This window comes from Neolamprologus multifasciatus, chromosome 4 (genome assembly GCF_963576455.1).
Source record: "Neolamprologus multifasciatus chromosome 4, fNeoMul1.2, whole genome shotgun sequence".
NCBI lineage: Eukaryota > Metazoa > Chordata > Actinopteri > Cichliformes > Cichlidae > Neolamprologus > Neolamprologus multifasciatus.
This window is the reverse complement of record NC_140442.1, coordinates 30,174,820-30,195,910: the sequence shown is the minus strand read 5'-3', so window position 1 is coordinate 30,195,910 and position 21,091 is coordinate 30,174,820. Positions and strand designations below refer to the sequence as shown.

General features: G+C 42.3%; 2 protein-coding genes across 4 annotated transcripts; one reads left to right on the top strand and one right to left on the bottom strand.

Moving 5' to 3' along the window:
- Positions 1-822: 822 nt before the first annotated feature.
- Positions 823-12,560, top strand: dnase1 (deoxyribonuclease I). 3 transcript variants are annotated; one of them, XM_085157505.1, is made up of 12 exons: positions 823-923; positions 1,732-1,809; positions 3,133-3,898; positions 6,424-6,563; positions 7,240-7,378; positions 7,720-7,808; positions 7,907-7,987; positions 10,075-10,190; positions 10,377-10,489; positions 10,584-10,738; positions 10,814-10,907; positions 11,376-12,560. In XM_085157505.1, the coding sequence occupies exons 5-12, from the start codon at positions 7,241-7,243 to the stop codon at positions 11,424-11,426; spliced, it is 837 nt and encodes a 278-aa protein (XP_085013631.1). In that variant the 5' UTR covers positions 823-923; positions 1,732-1,809; positions 3,133-3,898; positions 6,424-6,563; position 7,240; the 3' UTR covers positions 11,427-12,560. The 3 variants fall into 3 exon arrangements, with proteins under 3 accessions (XP_085013631.1, XP_085013630.1, XP_085013632.1); XM_085157504.1 differs by having other exon boundaries at positions 906-998; XM_085157506.1 differs by lacking the exons at positions 823-923; positions 1,732-1,809; positions 3,133-3,898 and adding an exon at positions 6,156-6,174.
- Positions 12,561-13,429: 869 nt separating this feature from the next.
- On the bottom strand, positions 13,430-20,840 carry eci1 (enoyl-CoA delta isomerase 1). The gene is made up of 7 exons (XM_085157503.1): positions 20,540-20,840; positions 19,917-20,039; positions 17,457-17,584; positions 17,119-17,265; positions 16,872-16,993; positions 16,382-16,560; positions 13,430-13,937 (listed from the first exon to the last, which is right to left on the bottom strand). The coding sequence occupies exons 1-7, from the start codon at positions 20,580-20,582 to the stop codon at positions 13,771-13,773; spliced, it is 909 nt and encodes a 302-aa protein (XP_085013629.1). The 5' UTR covers positions 20,583-20,840; the 3' UTR covers positions 13,430-13,770.
- Positions 20,841-21,091: the final 251 nt, after the last annotated feature.

The window sequence follows — 21,091 nt, the reverse complement described above, 5'->3', positions numbered from 1 at the left end:
CAATAACATTGATCAGTAGGAGGAACATTGACAGATCTGGATGATGTTTTTCACCCTAGAAGTGCATCTCATCTGTTTGCTGAGCATTTTCAAAACACTGCTCTTGTATAAATATTTTAAGGATTACAATTTTTAAATTTCCTCCTTTTTTAATAGTTTATTTTTGAATAGTTTCAAATGACCGAAACATTCAGTTATTTATTTGAACGTTGCTTCTGTTAAAAGGAAATTATGACGCACTTGTGACACACAGTCACCGTGTGATGGCTGCAGGAAGCAGCACGGTAATGCTCGCCGGTCACAGCTCGTGCACGCCCTACAACCCCACAGACGTCAGTATTTCCACTGACAGATGATATACTGTACTTAGGTGCACAAAGTGTTCTTAAGTTGGTTTGATTTCAGGACGTGAAACTGTAAAAGTGAAATTAGTCTTGTTTCTTATTAGCTTAGCCCCTCCCACCAGTGATGCAAGCATAGGAGGTACCGTGAGGAGACGGGAGTCAAGGCAACAGGCCTGTACATCTGTGCCTCGGATTTTCATTTTAAAGTGACGTTAAAGCTGAGTTTGAACGCTCTGCATCTAACCAAATTCTAAATGTAGCATAATATGAAAAGCTCTGTTTACATGGAGCGTCTGACCATCAGAGAACCAACAGTCGTACACAGGTGCTTGTTATCTGTGCTGAGTGCCTGTTTATGGGCTGAAGGTGGAAACACTGAGCAAAGGGAGGACTGTATGATCTGTAGATGGAAGCTGAAGATTATACCCTGACACCCGTTTGCTGCTGCCACCTTCTGGCCTTCAGCTGCTCTGGACGTGTTGTTTTTTTGTCCTACAGCTTTAAGAGGCTCTTAGTTGTTGGCACACCTGTTCACCATAAGTCATCACAGCACAGTTCATGGGCGGGGCTCCTCCAAAGGTAACCACCAAGCTGATGTTGGCTGGAGTTGTTTCATATGTTTAGATTAGTTTGTCATCTGCTGCTCTCCCTCAGGTATGTCCCAGCTCAGGTGTGTTTGTGATGGAGTGTTAGGGAACCGGAGACAATAACTTGTACGAGCACAACTAAACTCATGGCTGCTGATCATTTAAGGTTTACCTTCAAAGTAGGAACGTGATTGCTGTCCTCCCTTAAACAGGGTGCTTTGCTAGAAAGCAAGTTCAGCACATGCAGGATGTGTTTCTGATATCGAGGTTTCCCAATCCAGCTTTGAGCACATTCATGGTTCCTTTCATCCTCGGCACCAGTTGCTACTTGTTGGGAACATGACCTCCAACTGTCTGTCCACTAACTCTTGGGAAGAGCCCACACTGATGGACTTCCACATTTTTCATCAGAATGCTTGATGAAAAACCTCATTTTAAAACCAGCCCTGCACACAGTTCCTTCACCGTGACCAAAGAGTTCCACGATTCCAGCCAGTTTGGCTTCCCGGTTAAAGTGTTTACAGAGAGTGAATGATTGAATCAGGGTGTCATTTCTCATCTGCACGTGTATGTTGTCCATGCTAGCTCAGAGATGTTTCAAAGGAAAGGTTAAACCTGTCTCCTTGAGGGATTATTTAAAGCTTCAAGATTAAGTCCTCTGATCCTCCGTCTTGCCATCAGCTCAGTTTAATCTAAACCAGGCTAAAAGTTTAATTAGGACGGTCTAAGTCATCTGGATGTGAAGTGACTTTAATGTGCATTTCGGCTCCGGAGCCTAATAAAAATCTGTTTCCTGGCAGGTGTTAGTGGGTCGAGCAGTCTGACGGAGGAACGTAGTCGGCCATCTTGGAAAGAAGAAAATGTCTTCTTCACACACGGTGAGAAAAACATCGTTTTTATAAATCACGAGTCTGAACATTTTACAGACTTTTATACGTGAAATTGTTCGTAGTTTATAAACACATTAGGACGTGCAAACCGAGGCCAAGCTGCTGTTAGGAAATGTGAAAGTTAAATTCTATCAGTACAACTTTCATGACTGATCATAATTTATTGTTATTATATCATTATGATTATTGTTAATTACCACCCTTTGGTAATTATTTACAGTTTTCCAGAACATGAGGAACAAAATGCATGTTTAGAAAAGAAAATAGTAAATGGAAAGACGAAGGCTTCAACCGTCCTGACGTTGTCATTTACAGTCGCAGTTCTTGAACTATCTCATAAATAATAGTTAAAACGATGAAGGTTGATTTTTAAGGTTCATTTCAGTGTAAATTATGTCAAAATTTTAAAAACTTTCTTTCCAAATATTGGAAAGTCATTCAGCAACTGTATTTAAGTCTATGCACATATTTGATCAGTAATGCAGTGCTACCTATTATTATTATTATTATTATTATTATTATTTAATAAATCGACAGCACATTCTGATGTAAAAGAGAAATGATGAATTTTGATAACATGCACGTAGTGTCGTCTTAGTCTGATGACGGGAAAAAGTGGCCCAGCGTTAACTGAAAGGAATGTGAAGCTACATTAGTTTTCAGGGGGCCATGTTTGGCTTGTACCTCATGTAAACACTTGCCCCCCCCCCCCCCCCCCCCCCGCTTTGGATTGTATTATTTAATGTCTCCTTGATCCAACACAGCTGATTTAAATGGCTAAATGACTTCCAGCTCTCCAGAGTCCTGGTAATGAACTAATCAATAGATTCAGGTGTCCTGACCCAGGGTGAGACCTAAAACCTGCAGGACACCGGCCCTCGAGGCCTGGAGGTCGACACCACTGTAACGGGGACTATCCACCTGTTAGCCACGATGCTGTGATTTGCCGAGCACTTTATAAATGAGGACTGTGTGCAAGAGATGCAAGTGCACGGGTGAAGTCGCACTGTCCCCTCCTCATTTGGTTTCCCCTCGTTGGGTCGGGCGTAAAGACTGAGCAGGGCAGCTGGTAGAACCGATGTCCACAGGATGCAATCAGCGACACACTTGTTTAAATGTATTTTATGCAATAATAAAAGATTTCCAAAACACATCCAAACAATTTACAGCACAACAGGTTACTATTATGGGCATCATCCAACAAACAAAGGTTTCTTATCGAAGCAGAGAGAGGAACAAGACGACGAAACAAGATTTAATTCAAACACTTATTAAGCACCTGACTGCCTGCCTGTGTCTTTGTTGCTATAGGAACAAGACGACAAAGAGAGCCCGACACCTCAGTGCTCTCAGTTGGCTGAAGATGCTCACTCAACAAGTGCAAACTTACTTGAGCACTACAGTTGTGACCAGTGTGACAAGAAGTTTCATGCCCAGAGTCGCCTCAGAAGACACCAGCGCATCCACAGAGGGGAAAAGCCCTTCAGGTGTGACCAGTGTGGAAAGACTTTTACTCAGAAAAACAACTTAAAAAGACATCACCTCATCCACAGCGGCGTCAAACCACACCGATGCCGCCAGTGTGGAAGGAGATTTAGTTTGATGGGCAACTTGAGAGCTCATCAGCTCCGACACAGAAGATTCAAACCATACGCATGTAACCGGTGTGGGAAGGCTTTTACTCAGATGACCCACTTATACACCCATTGGATGGTCCGCAGCGGAGATAAAACGCACGCATGTAAGGAGTGTGGAAAGGCTTTAATTCAGCGGGGCAACTTAAAAAGACATAAACTGGTCCACAGTGGAGTTAAAGCACACAAGTGTGACCTGTGCGGGAGGGCTTTTGCTTTGAAGGCGAAGTTGGCGAAACACAAGCTGACGCAGCATGTGATTCCTGTGACCTTTCCGGAAAAACCTCCAGCCAGCGACGGCAGAAACACACCAACAGACGCTGATAGGTGATCAGTGCAGCAGTTCAGTTTACACAAACTCGAGCTTAAGTCAACTCTACACTTACTGACCATGGACACGCACCAGTGCGACCAGTGTGACAAAGCCTAGAACCAGTTTAGAGGTAACTCAGTCAGTTTTTTTTTTTTTTTTTTAACAAGCTAATGTGTATATAAAAGATTTGTTACTGGTAATACAGCAAAACTTTATTGTAGTTTTTAAAGTTTAAGTTAAACCATGTGAAATAAGTTGGGTAATACATGGTGTTACATATGGGACACAAACGCAGCGTTTTGGGACAACATGGTTTCTGTTGGGTTTATACAAACTAAAAATGTTATTACAATGTTATTACAATGTTATTACAATGTTATTACAATGTTATTACAATGTTATTACAATGTTATTACAATGTTATTACAATGTTATTACAATGTTATTACAATGTTATTACAATGTTATTACAATGTTATTACAATGTTATTACAATGTTATTACAATCAATATTAGATCCACATGGGTGTTAAATAGATTTCAAAATAAAATCCTTTTAAACGATCGGCTCGTTTCATTTATCACCAGCAGAACAGTCTCCCATGAAGTGTCCAACTTTATGGCTCATAAAGGGCAAAGACAACAACTTTAATGCTAATCTGAAGTGAATAAAACTATAATAGGACATGAAATGCATTTAGATTTGTACATATGCTGTAATGATTACACGATGTGGCGCCATCCTTTCTGAAATCAGATTTGTTGTCTTGGGCATTTAACACAAACTGATTTAAATAAAACGACATCATGAATGCAAAAAAAAAAACAAAAAACAATGCAGGTGCATTCATGTTCATATTTCCTCCTCGGTTCCAACTATTATTACAGAAATGCAAATGCATCATTCTTTTCTTGAAATTTAAACACAGGTTTATAAACGGTCTCAGTTGTTCTTAAGTACATTTAGTAAAACAGGTAAACACAGTATTTTGGTCTGTGTATGTTTGTAAGTATACAGTAAGACCGGATTTGTGATCAAATGTTTTTTACTAAAACACAATCATTGTGTCCTTACATGCTGTCGTTTTAGCAGACTCTCAAACCAGTTTCAGTCCAGTAGTGTCCATATCACTGCCGCCCAAAACCAGTATCACCAGCTCAGTGTGTCACATGGCCTTGCGATAATGAGCATTACTCTCATGTCAACAGTTTGATCTGAGACACGACTGGTTATACATCAAAGTTCAACACTTTAAAGTCCACAGCTTTCCACTCTGATGATAAGCACGTTCCAGCGGTGACCGCCCCGCCGGTTCCCAGACAGCAGCCTTGGCGTTAGCTCTGGGGCTTATTTTTAGCTACACACACATGGCACGTTTCCATTTTAACATTCGTTATTAAACATCTTACAAAGAAGTATTTACTTTAATTAGTTTTACCAGAGTGTGCATGTTTATGGATGTTAGAGAAAAATATAAGGTGCAGATGCTGCACATCTGCAGTCCCCAACAGGTCACATGTGCATATAACCAAAAGTCAAATACAGAAAATAATCCCTAGTGCCAACTCTCTGTTGGTCTTTGGTTTAAACTGCAAGAAGAGTGGCTACAAATGTGTGGTTAAGCTGCACTTCCTGCTGTTTCTCCCTCTGTACTGGTTTCGCTTTAGGTCAGTATGTGGTAGTTTTCCATGTCCCAGTGGAGATTTCCTCTCTTGCAAGCTTTCCTCACACGCACACTGATCCTTTCTACACAAAATCCTCTTCGTTTGTCTACTTCATAAACAAGACTAATAGTCAGCAAACATCCTGGCTTCACTTGGATTCTCAAGTTTAAAATGACATCTTAATGGCAATACATTAAAAGTTTGGGAAACTATGGTTTACCCTGACGGGAGCACGGGATGTTGACAGCAGCGGTGGCACCGAAATTTATTCAGTATTTGCTGAGGCATCAGATTCTCGACAGCTGGCAGTGAAGAAAGAGTCAGGAGGCTGAGTGTAGTGGGCTTATGTCTAAGCACCGACCGCAGATCTGATTAAAATGTTAAAAACACAGAACTTAACCCTCATCAGTAACATTACAACTGTAACATGCTGTAAGTATGAGCACTTTTATGAATGGATTCTGTTTGTTCAGCTACAACTGGGAAGAAAAACCTTCTGACCAATAAGGTGGAGACGGTGGCATACTTGTGTTTTATCAGCCTATCGGAAGGTTTTGTGAAGGTCTGATTTCAAGATATAACACTGGGATAGATGATAGTTTAACAAGGCTGTATCAATAGTACTGTTGTTATTGTTAATGACTGCTGGAGCAGACCTAGAGTAGATGTTATGTTTCGTCTGTCCCTGTTCTCATGAACGAGGCATCTTTCAAACTGCTTGAAGGAATTTCTTGAGTTTCCGTAAGGATTTTGCCAAAGTTTAAGGTCAACACTACAACACTCATTCTGGATTAATTTGTGACAGAACTTCACACAAATGCCAAACAGGACAACAGCAAGTTAAAACAATGCTGAAGTGTTTTTATTGTAGGACGAGCAGAAAAGAATTTGAGGTTGCAACGTTATCCTTGTTGCACTGCAATCTTGGGATCTGAAAGCCTGAAATCTGTACCCATCCACAACACACCTTTCCTCTGTCCTCCTCCCCAGCACACTGCAGTCACATGCGCCTGCAGGTAGATAAAAACCTCAAAAGAGACACTGTTCGCCATTCTGCTCAGAAGCTTTTCAGGAGCATTCAGAAGATTCCAGAGTTCGAGCGTCTCCACCGTGCAGACATACAGGAGCAGGTATGCACCTCTCACTCTTACTTGCTACAAAAACATCTGCGCTGTATTCGGTGCGATGCTATAAGCCAGAATGGATGTTTCAGGCTACAGCAGCGTTACAGTAACTTCTGTGCATTGTCACTAATTCATTTTTCCTGCAGTGATGGATTGTGCGTCTACAAACACGTTTCAACAGCACATGCAAACATCCCAGTATAAATGCAGCTCTCTGTTTCCATATTTGGCAACCTTTGGTCTTCCACAACCGCTCCAGGACGGCGTAACCAGGGCAACGGAGTAATATATTGTCCTAAAAGAGTAATATTTTACCAAGCCTTGCAACATGCTGCAAATAGCGACACGCTAAATAGCAATGTTAGATAAACTGCCAAAAAGAGGAGCAGGTGTTTGGTTTCTCACTCTCACACTATTATGTCATGAGCTCTCAGCAGATGGTGCAACATGAGCTGCTTTGTTTTGGACTAAACTCCATGTTAAACTGGACTTTATGACAGAAAAGTATCGAGTGAAAGGAAAGTTCTTACTTCAGCCTGCAAATCGGTTTTTAATGCACAGGAACTGAAAACGATTAACCTGATAACCTGGGAAGTCATTTGCATACATACGTGTAAAATAAATGTCAGTGTTTCATATGATTTATAAGTCATTTTTAAAACATGTCACCTGTTTGGTGTAGGATGCATCTGGTGTGCACTTTGGGGCTTTTCCTGACCTTGCTGCATCTCTCTAACTCGCTGCTGCTGGGAGCCTTTAACATCAAATCCTTTGGAGACACCAAAGCCTCCAACACCACTCTGATGAACATCATTACCAAGGTCTGGAACTTTACATCCACCCATTTTAATGCAATTTGGGTCAGAGTGCTTTCAAAACCAACCCAGAAGTGTTATCTTGTGTGTTTTGAAATAGTTTGAATTGAATTTTGAGAAATGCCTGTTGTAGAAGTAAACCTGAATATTCCCAGAATATTCCCACCTCTATGCTTAATGCTTAAGGAATGATCAAGGAAATAACTGGATGTGCAACCTGTAGCGTTGCCTTTACAATCTAAAGCTAAACACGTGAATTTTTTCGTACAAGTGAAAATATAAACAAATGCGATGCTGCAAGATGGACAATCAGGTGATTCTTTTCATTTTTTATGTGTGTTTTGCAGATTGTCCAACGCTATGACGTCATTCTGATCCAAGAGGTCAGAGACGCTGATCTCTCAGCAACCCAAACACTCATGGAGTACGTCAACAAGTGAGTCTACACACCGAACATGGAACATTCAGAGTGACACTGAGCATGAAACGCAAACATATGGAAACATGAAAGTGTGTGTTTGTGTTTCCCCTCAGAGATTCTCCTCAGTACAAACACATCGTCAGCGAGCCTCTCGGAGCGAGCACCTATAAAGAGCGATATCTCTTCCTTTACAGGTGATTTACACCACGATGAAAGGCAATTTAAAAAGTCTCTACTCTACAGTGAAATGATATTTATTCAATTCAATTTTATTTACACAGCGCCAAATCACAACAAGAGTCGCCTCAAGGCGCTTTATACTGTCAGGTAGACCTTATAATAACACATACAGAGAAAAACCCAACAATCATTTGACCCCCTATGAGCAGCACTTTGGCGACAGTGGGAAGGAAAAACTCCTTTTTAACAGGAAGAAACCTCCGGCAGAGCCAGGCTCAGGGAGGGGCGGCTATTTGCAACAAAACCTGGTTCTTTGCAGTGATGCCGTGTAAAAAGCATTTTTAGTTCTTGCTCTACCATAAATATGTATTTTGTAGAAAGACAGTGAGGTGGCACGGTGGTTAGCACTGTTGCACAGCAAGAAGGTCCTGAGTTCAATTCCACCATCAGGTCTTTCTGTGTGGAGTTTGCATGTTCTCCCCGTGTTTGCGTGGGTTCCCTCCGGGTACTCCGACTTCCTCCCACCGTCCAAAGACATGCAGCTTGTGGGGATAGGTTAGTTGATTCATCTAAATTGCCACTAGGTGTGAATGTGAGTGCGAATGGTTGTCTGTCCCTGTGTGTTGGCCCTGCGACAGACTGGCGACCTGTACCCCGCCTCTCGCCCTATGACAGCGCCCCCCGCGACCCTGAAAAGGATAAGCGGAAGCAGATGGATGGATGGATGTTTTCTTTGTTTCTTAATTGGAAAGCCAAACAATTTAACAAAAATAAAAATGACATGTTCACGTTGCCTGGGGTTAAAGTCAGGATTGGTGTTGGATCATCATCATCACTTAGACCTCAGAGGGTTAAAGAACCTCCCATAAGTTTCTCAAATAACCATTCAAAACAACTTGATTAAAAATATATATTTCCAGCACGTTTGTCGTGTTTGAGGCATGTTTGAAGTAATTTAACGGCAAATCCTCCGTCTTTTCTCTGGCATAAATATACATCTTATACTCAGTGTTGGGGAGTAACGGAATACATGTACCGCCGTTACGTATTTAAAATACAAAATATGAGTAACTGTATTCCGTTACAGTTACCGTTTAAAAAGGTGGTATTTAGAATACAGTTACTTTGTTGAAATAAATGGATTACACGGCGGTACTTCCCTGTTTCATATTGTGGCGGGTCAGGCCTGTTTGGGTTTTGTTTGACAGCTACGTTCTGTTGTTCCAGGCGGCAGCGTTACGGTTGCCATGGTTACAGGGTGACGCTCTCTCTCTGCGTGTTTCCTGGGTGAGAGAGTGCCTGTTGTTGTTGTTGTTGTGCTAAGCTAACAGGCAGAATGCTACAGGTATAGCTCTAAAGAATGTAGCATCATGGGCAGTGTAGTCCGTGCTGCAGGGAGAATGGACTGCCATACACGTTATGTGTCTGTGAGCGAGGGAGGGAGAAAAAGGAAAAGTACGAGCTGTCATCGAGCAGAAACGGGAGCTGGAAGCATGTAAATATAATAATAACCACTGCAGCCAAGAAGAGAGCCTGACGAGCCCAGCTGTAAGTAAGCTATTAAGACTCGACTGTACACCGTGTTCGTGTTTTCCTCTGAAACAATAAGTTCTGTTGGAGCAGCCTTTCAACGCCTCTCTCTGTCTCTGCTAGCAAAGTTGACCCAGACAACAAAGTAAAGCTAGTTTTCAGCTACGAGCCGACACAGAACCCACCGTATTAGCCAGAGGTCCCTTTACTACGGTTCGGAGCCGCGGACCTTCAGTAACAGTAATAAATCACAGCAATAGTACATTCATGTAGTTGTAAACAGCATGATAATATATTAAGTAATCCAAAGTATTCAGAATACGTTACTCTCATTGAGTAACGTAACGGAATACGTTACAGAATACATTTTGGGGCATGTAATCTGTAATCTGTAATGGAATACATTTTAAAAGTAACCTTCCCAACACTGCTTATACACACTCAGAATTCAGAAGAAGTGATTTGAAAAAAGGGGGAAAGCAGAACTACAATAAATTTGTCCCGAGAAGCAGCTGGACATGTTTAGAAATAAAGTACACACTGAATAAAAAGGTGGTGATTGTCTCCACAGAGAGGCGCTGGTGTCGGTGGCAAAAAGCTACACCTATGACGACGGCCCGGAGGAAACTGGACAAGACGCCTTTAGCAGGGAGCCGTTCGTCGTGATGTTCTCCTCCAAATACACGGGTATGCTTTGGTGCTGTGGCACGAGTTATACAGCTGTTTCTGCGTCACACTGATAATGATGTGAATCCTCATTCAAACATTAGTGCGTGATAGTTCCTGGGATATGTTCGTCACTAGTCCTTCATCATGCAGTGTAAGCGCCTCCGTCACTGTCAACTCTCTCCTTCGTTCCCTTCTCTCCTGTAGCTGTGAGAGACTTCACCCTGATCCCTCAGCACACTTCCCCAGACTCAGCTGTTCAGGAACTAAATGCTCTCTATGACGTGGTGGCAGACGTCCGCGCTCGCTGGAACAATGATGTATTTACAGCCTACAAGTAAAAATCATTTATTTGGTGAATTTGTGGAAAAACACACATGCAGTCAATGCGAATCACACTCCTCTCCCCTGCAGGACATCGTGCTGCTGGGTGACTTCAACGCAGGTTGCAGTTATGTGTCCGGGTCTGACTGGCAGCAGATCCGCATCTTCACTGACGAGACTTTCCATTGGCTGATCACGGATGCGGCCGACACTACCGTGTCGCACACCGCCTGCCCTTACGACAGGTAGACCGATTGTGGCAGGTCGCTCTCAGGTGTGCACGCAAACTCTGAACTCTAATCATCTTTCTGTGTTTGCAGGATTGTGGTCACTGCGGACATGATGAGAGGAGTGGTGAAAGATAGTGCTAAGGTCTATGACTACATGACGGACTTGAATCTCAAAGAAGATCTGGTAACAGATGAATTTCAATCTCTATAAGAATTCATTTGAACTAAAAAGCACAACCTGCCTCCTTCCCCGCTGACACTAATGGAAATAATATAAAAAGTTAACATCATGCTGTATTCACTGCAACTGAGACCATAAACTCGTCAGTAAAATGTTTACTGAGCCAATCAGAAGAGAGACATGCTGCACAAAGGGCGAAGCAGTCGCCCCGTCAGAAATAATGCCGTTTTAAAGCACTTTTGCTTTTTTAATATCTGCTTTGAGCTACAGAAAATCGAGCAACTTTGTAAAGCAATGGCTGCAGTAACGACCACAGAGATGCAGACACAATCATAATGCAGTGTATGCTGTAGTGATGGCATTAACATGCAGGCACATTGAGGTTTTCAGTGCACTGCAAAGAAAACCTGTGGAAACTGAAGCCGTCTGCAGCACAAACTGAGCCACTAAAAGGATTTCTCTGTCTCTCAGGCGCTGGCTGTCAGCGACCACTTCCCCGTGGAGGTGAAGCTGAGCGGTTAGGCTCACGTTGCTTGAACCGTGACTTCCACACATCGTGCTCAATCTGCAGCCAGCACAGTGATCATTCAGTTGGGGGCTACTGTCAGCCACAGCTTCATGAAATGCACAATAAAGCTACTAAAAAATGTCACTGAAAACTTGTGTGTTGTAAAGAATTCTGCTTCTTGTTGCAGTAGAGCACGTTTGTCTGAAACAAGTCTGTTTGGGACATTTACTAAGACCCTTTTTAGATTTAACAACGCATTTGTATTTGATTTCACTTCCTTTGCTTAAATGTCTTCAGAGTTTTGAGTTACTAAATTTTTTAATTAATTTCCCAAAACAGCTCAGACACAGAAAAACACTGACCTGCAAAAATGAGCCAAAAATGTTGAAAAACCGTAAAAGAGCGGTAGAGTAACACATCTGTACACAAGAAGAAAAAATGTATTAATTAAAGATGATTTTTCAGTCTTCAGTTACTCCTGTAAAGCTGAAATGTGTTCACCACCTGTGATTTTTAAACAGGTTGTCTGCAGACAAAAAGCTAAAGCAAGACAGACACCTGGGAAACACACTAGAGTTTCTAATAGCATCCAGGAGAAGTGTGCTTTGAGAGAGCTGACTGCAGCCTCAAGATGGCAGTGATGTAGAAGCACATCACTGATGCTTTGGTATAATTGAGACAAGCCCTGCTTCTCCTGGCTGAACCGCAGTTCATTTGGGGTTGCTGTAGTTCAGGTCTTCTACTAATTGGAAGGTTTGCAGTTCAATACCCAGCTGCTGCAAAATACTTAACCTCCCCCCGAGGATGTAATATTACAGTGAACACGTGCTGATTTCATCTCTTTACAAGAAAGAACATTTACTTCTCCAGGAGTCACATTAGTGACTTGTAGCTTTAGGCTTAGTAGACGACTCACACATCGACAAATCCAAACACAGTTAAGAGTAATACTATTAAATGTGTAAATGTAGTGCTCAAAGAAAGAAGGGAGTACCACAGCAGATGTCATTCATGTCATCATCAGTGAAGTGTGGAGACGCTGCACACACCTGAAGTGTAGCCGATTGTGTTACGCTGACACTCAGGTTCTTTTGAAGTGTTGTATATTGATTCAATCGTCCAAAACACAAACGTACACTAACAAAGAATAGAGATGGCACCATACCACTTTTTTATGTCCGATACCGATATCATAAATTTGGATATCTGCCGATACCGATATGAATCCGATATAGTGTTTTTTAATCAATAAAACTGTTTTTTAATATCTTGCTGCATTTTGTATAAGTTCATACTCAAGTTTAAATAAACAACACTAAAGCTATTCTGTTATATCTGTATGTAAAAAACACACTGCACCCAAAATATTTCATAGATCAGCAAAACTGATCAATCTAATAAACTTAAACCTGCTCCATCCTCCCTATTCTGGTATTTTAAAGAGCACTTAGCAGAAATATTAAGCAACCTAACTAATAGGGTTGCAAACTCCCAGCAAAAAAAAAAAAAAGGGAATCACATGATGCTTAATCGAAGTAATCAAATTTAATTTGATGCAGTGTGAAAAAAAATGCACAGAAATAAATTATTTTTCAAGAATAATTAAATAGATTCAACATCTTTCTTCAACAGAATTGCAGACTGCACAGATGGTTCCCAAAGGAAAAAGTACTATAGCTTACTAGGGTATATTAGACTTAACAGTTACTATATACAGTAATGGACTTCTATACATTTTACATCAGATTAAAACTTTGGGTGTAAGATTCAGATAATTATTTATTAAAAGTTGCTTTTTTGATATTTAATGGCTCGGATTACATTTTTTATTTCTCTCCGATCCAGTAATTTAGGTCAGTATCGGACAGATACGTAATATCGGATCGGTCCATCTCTAACAAAGAACGAAAAATGCTCCTTGTTATAAGAACGCAAGATTCATTTTGATTTGGTTGTCCACTGAATTTTTAACATCCTCAACTGTCATTTGAATGTAGAGACCTCTGAGTTACAGTAATAATGAGAACCACACGTTTTAATCCATTTAATGTATGAATCCAGCCATTTATCCTGACATTTCACAGTAAAAACCAAACATTTGTTACATTTACTCTTTTGCTTACGTAAACATACTGCAGGCGATGCTGAGTGATGAAGGCTCGGCAGGTTGCCTGAGTGTACGGTTCTTTAAACAAAAACAAAAAGTCACACCCTAACCTCGTGTATTTTTATTAAACCCTTGTGGTGTAAATGCTGTGTTTTATCCCCCAAACATGCAGACTGCTCACTGCTTAATGTCAGATCACATCTTTAACCGGTGCTACAGAGTCCCTCCAGTGTGCCAACATGTTTCCCTCTCTAAGCCTTTCTTCTCTTAAGCATCTCCAGATACATCCCCAGAGACTTCTGAATAGAGTCCTTGGTGATGAACTTGACAAAGTTATTGACATCAGCCTCTCTGTTAGACGTCAGCTTGTCTATGGTTGGCTTCCTCATCATGGACTTTGTGAGCTGTCTGGCGTGATCTGCAAACGAAACAAAAGCTGTGCATTAATATACAATTTCTTCTATGAATACTGACATGGGCTTGAATTCATTGCAAAATATATTCAATTGCAGCACTATTGTGGAGAAAGTGACATTTCTAACAGGTGCTGAAAGCTTGTGCTCTTTTTCTGCCTCCTGCACATCCTGCCAAGTACCAGGATACTAAATACTGCTGCAAAGATGGTAATACACCCATATCGACACTTCTGAGGTACCAGGTTACATCTCCCTACATGCGGGTTCGTGGCACCTCACCTTAAAACAAACATACACTGATAACAGCTCATTGTTTTCCTACCTGCCTTGGAAATGTTACCTGCAATTTTATTACCCAAATGGTAAATGGACTGGTTCTTATGAAGCGCTTTTCTACTCATCTGAGCACTCAAACAAGCACATCTTTCTAAGTGCTTCATAGCTAACATTCACACACATTCAGAGTAATGTGGGGTTAGTATGTTGCCCAAGGATATTTGGCATGTAGACGAACCACCAACCTTCCGATCAGTGGAGGACCTGCTCTACCACCTGAGCTACAGCCACACAAATAAATCTACTTTAAATAAAACATAATTTCCTTGTCTTTAATAGTGTGCAGGAACTCTGCAGAACAGCAATAAAGTCGTTATTGACTGCACGACTTTCAGTCTCACATCATCGGAGGAGTTTTGGCCCGTTTGTCTTTAGTGTGACTCCAGTTGTAGCATTTCAACCAAGCTGATGTCTGGACTTTGACGGAGCCGCTGCAAAACCTCGATTCTTTTCATTTCCAGCACGTCTGTTGTAGGCTGGCTGCTGTGAAGGGATCCTGGCACAATTTGGGCAAAGCTTTCGATATTGGATAGATGCATGACGTGCTTATGATCGACTCGCTGACTGCAGCAACATTATGTTCAAACGTTTCTGCTTTGGTGTCAAATGAGTCGTGCTTGTCTGGTCTTGAAATGTTGACAAGTTTTAACGCGCTAACTGAGCCTGTAGTCTCAGACGTGTAGCTCGTTTTGTTTTTTGTAGAGTAGTGTAGTTCGACCTCGTGTAACCACCTGAATACTCCAAAACTTCTGATTTTACAGAGGTGATCACACATTTCCATCTAACATCTGTTTGACTGAAAAAACCACAGCAGCATTGAGATAATAGGACGACCTATTAAACTTTGTTCTAGGTTTTGTTGATTATGACTAGGGATGGGTATCGTTTAGGTTTTATCCGATACCGGTGCCAAACCGGTACTTTTGAAACGGTGCCAGTGCTTAAAGAATAGAGAACACAAACTTTGTCCAAAAACTCATGTTCATGTTCTCATGTTCAGCTGTTTTTTGTAAAAAGATAACAATGTTAGCCTTTTCTGCAGCTATGGGGCATATATGGTATCACTCTTGGCTGGAAGCAGCTTAAACAATGGAAAAAACACAAACTTTGTCCAAAAACCTCTCATGTTTAACTGTTTTCCACTTTTTCTTTGGTCATTTTAGCCTTTTTGTCCAGGGTGAAGGGAGTATCTGCCATCAAACAAGAAGACAGCTGCATGTAGCTATGATGGTGTTTGCTAGTTCACCTTACATGCATTAATGTAATAACGTGGTTAGCTTACTCAACGTAAATTACACACGAACAACATTAAGCTACTCACGCAGAGAAGAACGGCTGCTGCTGCATCATCATCCTCATCATTTCTGCTACACTGGCAGGGCTAGGGGCCAGGACTCTCCTCTTCGGGTTTTTGGGGGATGTTGCTAACTCCGGGTCGATAACAGGCACCACACCCACAGTAGATGTGCTCGGTGTGAGGTCTCGCAGCAAGCTATCAAATACGGCGCATTTCTCGGCTTTTAAAAAAAACGCTATGCGTCGCCAGGTGTTTCATCAGATTTGAGGTGTTACCTCCTTTGACAGTATCACAGTATCAGCTTAAAGCACTTGTTGCAGCTGCTGAGTTTGCATCTTTTGCTGTGAAGTACAGCCAGACTTTGACCGCCTCGCCTTGGGCATTTTTAATCTGTAGCTCTGCTCTAAAAGAACCTACGTACCTGGACCCGCCTACTATCCTCGGAAACGTAAAATGATTGGCTAGAATCTAAAGTGTATCACAGCTCAGGAAAATAAAGCACCGAAATGTGCGCTGCTTTTCAGTCTGGTTACTACCGTTTATGTCAGAACCGGTGCCATCATGGCAAGCCCATCCCTAATTATGACACATGAGCAGTGAAGAGGACAGACAGACATTTTTACCTTGACTTGAGCTGTCAGACTTTTTATTTTATTTTGAATAGAAACAAGATTAGAAATCTTGACTCAGGTGAATCTTTTGGCAGCAATAACCTGACATACACATGAACATATTGTGCAGCACCACAGGTGGAAAACATGACAAGTATAACTCGAGTGGACAGCTTAAGGCGCAGTATGATGTTTAGTATACCTGGGATAGCCAACCACTTGGTCATGGTCTCGGTGGCTGTAGTGAGGACCTGGTCTTCACGCACCAACTGGTCCACCAATCCTATCTTCAAGGCCTCTGCGGGGCTGTAGAGCAGCCCCAGCTGTAGGGCCATCTCTGTGGTCCGATGGCCGACTGTGTTTACCATAGTGTCCTTAAACCTGCAGGAGCAGTTTTACAGTGAAATGTTAATAAAACAGTTTTTAAACTGAGAAGTTTTATTGGTTTTAGGGGCTTTGGCACAAAATGATACAGATCCTGATTCAAAAAGATGAACCGCAGTGAGACTGAAATGAGTTCTTTGCTTTTATCTCCACAACATGAGCAGCAGCGTTACAACCATGGAAGAAGCTAACTGCAGATCTCTCGCATTCACTGATCTTAAATGAGACTAATGCATGTAAACTGTGTTTCTATCTTGCTGCTGGTGCTATGAATTATTATTGTAATTAGTGTTGGTGTAATTTCTTACCAAAAAGGTGCTACAATGCCGAGCTTGGTCTCATTGAGACCGATGCTGTAACGAGGGTTATCCGCCATTATTCTGTAGTCACATGTCATCGACAGCAGGCAGCCTCCTGCAGGACTGGAGCCCTGGGTGAAGAGGAACGGGAAGCCCACAAGCTTATTTCAGTGTGTTTTTCCCCCAGAATGCACCACTCTGTCCTTGTGTGAGGTGCAGACGGTGTGGAGGTAGGTGCTGGGTCGTTTATACGTACATTGACTGCTGCTATAGTGATCATGTCGGAGCCATAGAACTTGAGCCACATCTCTTGCACAGCTTTCCAGAACTCCGCACAGTGCTCTGGACTCTTCCCGTACATGTCCAAGATGTCCAGCCCGGCGGAGAACACCTTGGGCTGGCTCTGGATTTCAGGGTAAAACACACCCAGAAGCTAAAGCCGCTGGATAAACTGTCTTATACTGTAACAACAGCACAGCTAACTCAGAGTACACTCAGAGGGCAAAGCATAGCTTAGCATGTTCAAACTCCAGCTGTGGAACTGGAAACATGAACAGATGTTAGTCCATCTGCACAAAGTTGCTTGAACTGTACCGAGGTGACGACGAGGCCTCTGCAGCTCTTGTCCATCTCCAGCTTCTCAAGAGCGATGCAGACATCAGTGAGAAACTCTAAACTGAGACTGTTGACAGGAGGACTCTGCATGTGCATCACCGCCACACCTGCAGAGACAGAGGCGATGATCATCCACTTGAATGCTGCAGTGATCGCTGCGTCAGGAAACCTGCGACGGAGCTTTTGCACGCTTCGTGTCTGCTGATGATGGCAGCCGAGGTCACACTGGATTAAACTCAAATTAGCGATCGCTCCCTGAGAGGAAAGACAAACAACCTGAGCGATCGCCGGCCTGCTGCACGTTGCATCCGACTAATTAACTCGACGGGGTGAGAGGATATTGATTTATACGCGTGTATCCACCCGCTAAGGTGCTTTAACTCTTTAATTGGACTGACGGTGATGTGAGAAACTCACCTCAGCGCTCTCCCAGAGGCTTGGCTCTGCTCTGGATGTGGTGAGAGGAGGGGCTTTGGGGGCCACCACGCTGATAAACTCTTTCTACTTTAATCACCCACGTTATTGGATTTCTCTCTACACGGCGCTGCAGACATCAATATCAATGACACACAGCCCTATAAACGTCTGAGAGAAGCTCAGTAAACACTCCTGATGACTTTATGGGCTCAGTCAGTCATCGCAGCACCAGATCCACATATTTGATTTGCCAGGTTTTTGTGCCCCTCCCCCCTCTGTCTCCTCGCAGTCAGACTGGGAGGCGGGTAATATATAAGATGATATTTATTATAGTATAATAAATATACTAACATTCTTTTTCTGATGGGGAAGAAGATTTTATCGAAGTGTATTACTCCTCCCTGGGTTGGTTAACAGCCTCGAGCATCAACAACTGTTGTTTTAAATATTCACACAGTTGCTTTTTTGCTGGGTTTACATCATCCATCACGCTGCTCTAAGCTTGCTACGCGCCTCAGCTTTTAAAAATGCTCCTTTTATACTGGACAATAACTTTTATTTAATTTCATTATAATGCAGCTTTGGTGAGTCACAGGTCTGTTAACAGTCAGAGTATTTCTGTTGTGGCTGCCCTTGATGTAATTTGGCTACTTCTAGTCCAGCAGACCGACTCCAACTCCCCCTGGTGATCGTGGTGATCGCTCAGCTCCGAGCTGAACATGCTCCAGCTGGAGAACTGCCTCATGTGCCAGCTGGAGTTAAACATGGAGGAGTTAATGTGTGTGGGTAGGGCTGGGTATCGTCACTGATTTCTAGAATCGATTCAATTCCGATTCACAAGGTCATGAATCGATTCGATCCACGATTCGATTTAATTCGATTCGATTCGATTCAATTCGATTTGAATCTGGGAAATTTTGACAGTCAGAAATATTATAATTCAGATCAGTGCATTTACATAATTTTGTATCTATAAAAAGGAAGCTGACACACGTGAGACTTTATCAAAGGTGTGAGCGTCACAGCAGAGGCCTTTGTGTCAAAGTAGCTGAAGATAAAACACAGAAAAATATGAAGGTGATTTTCCTGTTCTGGGATTTTATAAAAATATTCTGCAGTACATCAAAAACGAAAGAAAACCATTAATCAACATATGAACGTTACCTCTGACGTTCCAGCGGTTTGATTAGAGACGTTTTGCATTTTGCATAATTTTAAAAAGTTTACACTGGTTCAGTATCGAACGGCAGAAATTAGGTTTTCTTTTCGGAAGAATGTAAAAGGGAAAAAAAACAGCGTCCGACAGCCTGTAAACAACGGTAGACTTGTGCTTAACAAGCAAGCGAATAATGCAGAAAACAGATTTTTAGACGGGAAACTGTTCTTGAAGAACAGAGAGCGAGAGAGAGAGAGCTGTGCATCGTGGTGGAAGCAAAACAGTAAAAGTCAGAGTGAATTCATGACGATGTTTATGTGAAGCATAGTTTGGAGATATTGTTTGAAGAGAGATCAAACTAACAGCTTTAGAATCAGCGCATTAAGGGCGTGAACACAAAGCGCGGACCCGCCGACAGATCAGAATCAGCGAGCTGTCGGCTTTCAGCCCCGACCGTGAGAAAGGCGACATCTCACTGATTCTGATCTGCGGGTCGCGCTGTGTGTTTAAGTCTTTGTGCAGAAACCGTGTTCCTGCTCTCATTTACTGTCTTAGCTGTTTGGTGGTTGTTGAAATTTTGTGAGATTTCACCAGAGATTCTGGCATTTCGGGCAAAATAAATTTCTATTAAAAAATCGATTCAGGATTTTAATGAATCGATTTTACGTTATCCAAGCCAGAATCGATTTTAATCGATAAATCGATTATAAAAACCCACCCCTATGTGTGGGACTTAGCTGAATTTTCCACACACATCTGTATTTACATCCCCTACATATTTAGAAGAACTCACTTACAGTTGTACTTCATGTCTCATTTAAAAAGCATCCTTTCACCTGCACAGTCGGTATTAGCAAAATGCTCACCTGTGCTCTGGTCAAAATCCACTTTGACCTTCTGTGAGGTGGAGCTGCTCCTCCGCTGAGCAACAAGGGCAGGAGGCATGCGAGCAGCAGCCTGACCGCTGCAGGAGAGCTGGGACAGAAGACCTGCACAGGACACACTGGGTCAGTTCAAAGTCACCGGTCACAGAGCAGCAACACACACGTTCAAAAGACAGGGAACAGCCATATAGCATAATTATTATCGAATTTGATATAATATGTATCAATGTGCAGTCATCTTTATAGTTTGAAGAGATCCAAGTTGATGCACGAAAATATATTTTTCTTTCGCTAATGAACAGAAAAACAGTTTCCTATGAGCTTTTGTTTTCAGAGCCTCTGTGACAGACAGCTAAAGCTAACAGTTAGCATGCAGCACATAACAAACACTTCTTTACACGTTTAGCCTCGTATTCGCTCTCAGCTCCCGTGTTGTGGGTGCGTGGAGCTGCACACACCGACATAAAGAGACGTGTACGGAGACTTCGTGCTGCGACCTTTGCTCCAGTTTCTGCAGCGCACCGTCGGCAGCAGCAGCTCGGTGTGTTTTAGGAAACAGAGACGCACAAACTCGGACTTTGTCCCCCCGAAACTCCCAAACCTACCTGTTAAACCCGGCTTGGTCCTCAAACATGCCCTCAAAGCCATTTTCAGTCGCTCAGACAGTCTCGTCCTCTCGTTTTCGTCTTTGGCGTCTGGTCTTCTTCACCGGCTCTTTTAGAAAAAGGCTTTTAGTTTGACTGTGTTGTGACCGAATAGCGCCACCTTCTGGTTGGCTGGCTTCATGATTTTCAATCCTGCCAAAGAATCTCCTCCTCAGTAACTTATTTTCTCTTTTTTTTCGCGTCTTGAGCCACCAGTCATCTCTTCATGTTTTGTAAGAAAAATATAAAATAAGTGCAGCCATTTAAGCGCAAACAAACATGCAAATACAGTATATGAGGCGAGAGTTAATATTTGGTGTGAGGCCCTTTATCCTCCAACACAGCCTGAACTGTCTTAGGCAGCTTTCTTGTTATTTCTTCAGGAATAGTTCATCTACCAGGTCTTTTTTTCTGCATTGGCATGTTTGGGATCATTGCCTTGATGAAAAAAATTAAGGCTTAACCAATCAGACACTTTTCAGATGGTATTGCATGGTGGATTAAACTCTGATA